This window comes from Solanum tuberosum, unplaced genomic scaffold (genome assembly GCF_000226075.1).
Source record: "Solanum tuberosum cultivar DM 1-3 516 R44 unplaced genomic scaffold, SolTub_3.0 scf00077, whole genome shotgun sequence".
NCBI lineage: Eukaryota > Viridiplantae > Streptophyta > Magnoliopsida > Solanales > Solanaceae > Solanum > Solanum tuberosum.
In genome coordinates, this window is record NW_006239003.1 from 187,916 (window position 1) to 192,794 (window position 4,879).

At 35.3% G+C, this 4,879-nt stretch overlaps 1 protein-coding gene across 1 annotated transcript; it reads right to left on the bottom strand.

The window, feature by feature from the left end:
• Positions 1 to 3,081: 3,081 nt before the first annotated feature.
• On the bottom strand, positions 3,082 to 3,789 carry LOC107060387 (uncharacterized mitochondrial protein AtMg00810-like). The gene is made up of 2 exons (XM_015308312.1): positions 3,378 to 3,789; positions 3,082 to 3,296 (listed from the first exon to the last, which is right to left on the bottom strand). Exons 1-2 carry the CDS (start codon positions 3,787 to 3,789, stop codon positions 3,082 to 3,084), a joined length of 627 nt encoding a protein of 208 aa, XP_015163798.1.
• Between the last annotated feature and the right edge of the window lie 1,090 nt (positions 3,790 to 4,879).

Genomic DNA, 4,879 nt, shown 5'->3' on the forward strand with positions numbered 1-4,879 from the left:
GACCTCCTTACTTTCGGAGGACTCTAGATGATTATTTAGTTTAGTATTGATTTAATTTGAGGTGTTGTGAGTCTTTTCCATCACCTATATTGGTATTTTAGAGGCTTCATGGATAGAAAAATTTAGATTGTTTCTAGTATTTTTCTCAGATGTTTTATTAAAACTTATCATTTATGTCAAGTACTTTCAAACAATGTTTCATAGTTTTCTTTATATGATTGAAATGCTCATCTAATAAAGCTTTGTGTATACCATAGAGTCACGTGAATCATAGTTTAGCCTATCCAAGGGTTTATTTGGTGCCAGCAACAGTCTTTGAGGGCCAGTCACGTCCAGGGTGTAGGCTCGGGGCATGACATGAACAGAACAAGAGAACAAATTTGTTTCATTTAGGCTCAAAATTATGGAACAGTGAATTATTTAATCATTTTGGACAATCTTTTAAGTCAAGTGGTTTGAATTCAAAAATAGTTTATCATCCTTTTCTAATCCACTAACCTACAACCAACACATGATGATTCAAGACAAGTTCTAGATGCATACACAAATATTTAATGATGCAGAAAATGCTCACATCCACATGGCATAGAACTGCACTATCAATTCCTGATATCAAGTTTTATGCCTACATATTAAGCATAGTTGTCGCATTCATATGCATACAATGCCATACATAGATCCTAAACAATAATTAAAATAAAAGATACGTTGATGTCATACAAAATATAACACATATTGTCTATCTTTACTGTAGCAACTATTTTTTCATTCTTATAGAAATATGTCTCGACAATAATTATAGTACTAGGAGTAGGTTATATATCAGTTAGGCCCTAGGCTTCAGAGTCTGGAAATGGTGCAAAGGCTTTTGTATCTCCCGAAACATGAATATTGGTGGTGGTGGTTGGCACATGCAATGAGACCTCAAAAATCTCCTCAGATAGTGGTGATGTAGTAGTTAAAGTTTGAGACTCCATCACAACATCAACTCCACTAATAAGTCCTACCTCTGCTGGCACTGATCTGTAAGAAGCTTCACTCATACAAGCTCTTAACACAAATGACCTCAGCTGCTCATCAACCCTCGACCTCCTCTGAGCTTCCAATATATCTTCCTACTCCCGGTCTCTATTCATGTGTTTTCTGTTCTTTGATATATTGCTCTTCTTATCTTCCACACAAGGGCGCTTGCCCGAGGCTTTAGGAAGCAAACTTAATAAGTCAACAGCTGACTCCTCCCTCTCCAATTCCACATTATCTGGAATTGATAACTTCTTTGATGTCTGCTCTTTTCTATGTATGAGCTTAAAATTCCAAAGGTAAAAAAAGGATTGTACTGGAGTCCTTGATGCAGAATCTCCCGAATCCATATGGTGAAGTTCATATAAATCTTCATTTTGTCCTTTTCTCTGGCAATAATTTTTTTACAAAATCATAACAATCAAATAGTGAAAGGACAATGAACATGGAAACAACAATAATAATACCAATATATAGAGGAACTATATGTTTCATTGTGACTTCCTTAACTTTACTTACCAATATTTGAAGGGATGTCACATTCAGATAAGTAGTTAATGTCTCCCCGATTTTTTAAGTAAACCCCTTGCAAGATTCAGTACATGTTCCAACTACATAATGTTTGATCAACTTGTTAGCGCGAATATGTGGTTTACCTCTCGATGTCACCTGCAAATTAGAGTATTTTAATGACCAAGCATACATAAAGTCAATCTCATTGCTTATTCTAATATAATTTCTTGAGCTAACCTGCAATGTTTCTTCACTTTGGCTTAATTTCTTCTTTGTTTCACGAACTTTTCCATATACAATAAAGTTATAAACTTCAATCAAAGACCGAAACTTTTTGTTTGTCTGCAAATGATGGGAGACCTGTTTTCCAACAATTATTAAATTTTTTTGATGTCACAATCTCATCAAAGAAAACTTATTTTATCAAAAATTATTTGCAGGAAAACATGTATATTAATTTAAAGGAAACTTACGTAATTGATAATTGAACTACATGGACGAGAAGTATTCTTGATGATCCAGTTTTGTCTTCTCTGTTCAAATGTATAAGTAAGCATGTAATGCATATTTTTTTGTATCATCTCATTATGCAACCAAAAAAAGTTGTATATATGGAATCAGAAATTATCCAAAATCTATTCTCAACAGGTAATTATTTGGATTAAGTGGGGAGCATTAATATTTTTTACATAATGTGGTACACACAAGATATTGGAGTATCAATATCTTATATTATAAAGGATCATAGTTTTTCCAACACAATACGATAGAATCTATTTCTTCTCAATATGTTAATTGTTTTTTTGGTTTATTCTGTTTTTATTTTTCCCATTTCTATTTCTTTTATTTATAGAAAAAATGACTAACTTCTACTTCTACCTATATTGCTAGGCCAGACCTTATACAAAAAATTTTTAATCAAATTATGTAGCTATCTCAATGATGGTTGTGGCTATGCATCTCCAAAGATTCACTAAATAATTGGATGTGAGATGAAAACTTCCATCCTAAATCAAAATTTCATTTCTAAAAAATTCTTTTTTGGGAAAATAAATTTTGAAAGCTTCTCTTTCTAAGGAAATTGTTTAAAGTGATCGCAACCTCTGGATTTATCAAAAAAGTAAATTTATTTCCACCATAGGAATGTTATTTCTCTTTCCATTTGGTCAAACCTAAGATGATTGATCTCATCCACAAAAAAAATAATCATGAAAAGCTTAGATCAATCTTGAAGAGCTTAAGATACAATAAGCTCCAGTAAAATATAACTGAAGGAGTCTGAGATAATAGTTTCCAGAGAATAAGAACGATGGACTAATAGAATTACAACTTTTTAATAGAGTAACAATCCCACTAAACCACTAACTAAATCCATTAACCTAACTCTCCTAAACTTTAGGGAAAGCTATCTCCTACTCTAGAAAATAATAGAAACCCATGTACTAATAAAATATCAAACTAACAACTAAGCTAAGAAATAGCTATACTATAGAATTTGTCAAATTAAACTAGGAATGATGTTGTCAACTTTAACACCCTTTCTCAACATCAACTCTCCGTCTTAATCATGCCTAGCTGCTTGCAGAAACTCTTCAAGTTGTTGACACTAAAACCTTTGGTGAACAAGTCTGCAATTTGATGTTCCGATTTGATGTGCTCCAAGCCAATCTCTCCTTGCAACACTTTTTCCCGAATAAAGTGGTAATGTATCTCCACATGTTTAGTCCTTGCATGGAAAACTAGATTTTCAGACAAGCAAATTGCTGAATGATTATCACAGTACAAAGGAACTGCATAGCCTACTGGTTGTCTTAGATCCTTCATCAACTACATAAGCCATGTACTTTCCTGAGCTGCAACTGTTGCTGCCCGATACTCTGCTTCTGTTGTTGACAGCGACACTGTTGCTTGCCTTTTGCTGCACCAAGAAATCGCTCCAGTTCCATGCTTAAACACAAAGCCAGTAGTTGAACGACGGGTATCATGGTCTCTTCCATAGTCAGAGTCACAGTATCCGATCAATTTGCATTCTTCACCTTTCTTAAACAACATACCATAGTCAATTGTACTTTTTACATATCTCAAGATTCGATGAACTCCATCCAAATGAGACTTCTTTGGATTTTGCATGTAACAACTCATCACACCTATTGCATAGGAGATATCGGGTCTTGTTAAAGTTAAGTAAATCAAACTACCCACCAATTGCCGATACTTTGTTGCATCTTCCAAGTCTTTCCCTTCATGAGAACACATCTTAACATTTGGATCCAGCAGTGTTGAGGTTGGTTTGCAATTGAACATTCCAAAATTCTTCAATAGATCTTTTGAATATCTTTGGTGATGCAAGCAAATTCCTTCTTCACTGCGATCAACCTCCAAGCCAAGAAACTAGTTAAGATGTTCGAGTTCCTTCATCTGGAAGCGTACTGACAAATTCTCCTTTGTTCGCAGAATTTCTTCTTCACAATCTCCTGTTAGGATTAGATCATCCACATATACTAGCACAATAGCTAGTTTTCTGCCAACAATTTTCACAAATAGGCTGGAATCTGACGGTGCTACTGAAAAACCACTATGAGTAAGAAATTCATAAATGTCACCATACCATGCCCTTGGCGCTTGCTTTAATCCATAGAGCACCTTTCGAAGCTTACACACATACATAGGATAATCGTGACTCTGAAAACCCATTGGTTGTCATATGTAAATCTCTCGATCCAACTCTCCATGCAAGAATGCATTCTTTACATCCATCTGCCATAGGTTCCAATCTTTACTAGCTGCAAGCGCAAGTAAAACCTGGAAAGTAGTAAGCTTTGCCACTGGACTAAACGTTTCATCATAGTCTAGTCCATATTGCTGAGAAAAACTCCGAGCTACAAGACGAGCTTTGCGCCTTTCAATTGATCCATTTGTGTGACGCTTTATCTTGTAAATCCATTTACAGAAAATAGGTTTGACATCCCTTGGTTTTGTCACGAGCTCCCACATTTGATTCAATTGTAGTGCAGCAATTTCCTCCTCCATAGCTTTAATCCACTTTGGATTCTGGAATGCTTCCTCAAAAGTTTCTGGTTCCTTTTCACTTTCATCTTCTACAATGGCAACATTGACGAACTTGGGATTTTGCTTTCTGATCCTTGTTGACCTTCTGAGTGGAGGTGGTGAATCTGCTCTAATTAGCTCACCTTCTTCACCTGGTTGTTTGTACATACCAGTTTGCCACGGATTTTGAGCCACGACTTCATCAACATTGTCTTCATTAGCTTCACCTTCAGCTCCATCTAGACTCAATTGGACATGGGAACAACCTAACACATACTTGAAGACATTTGAATCTGGC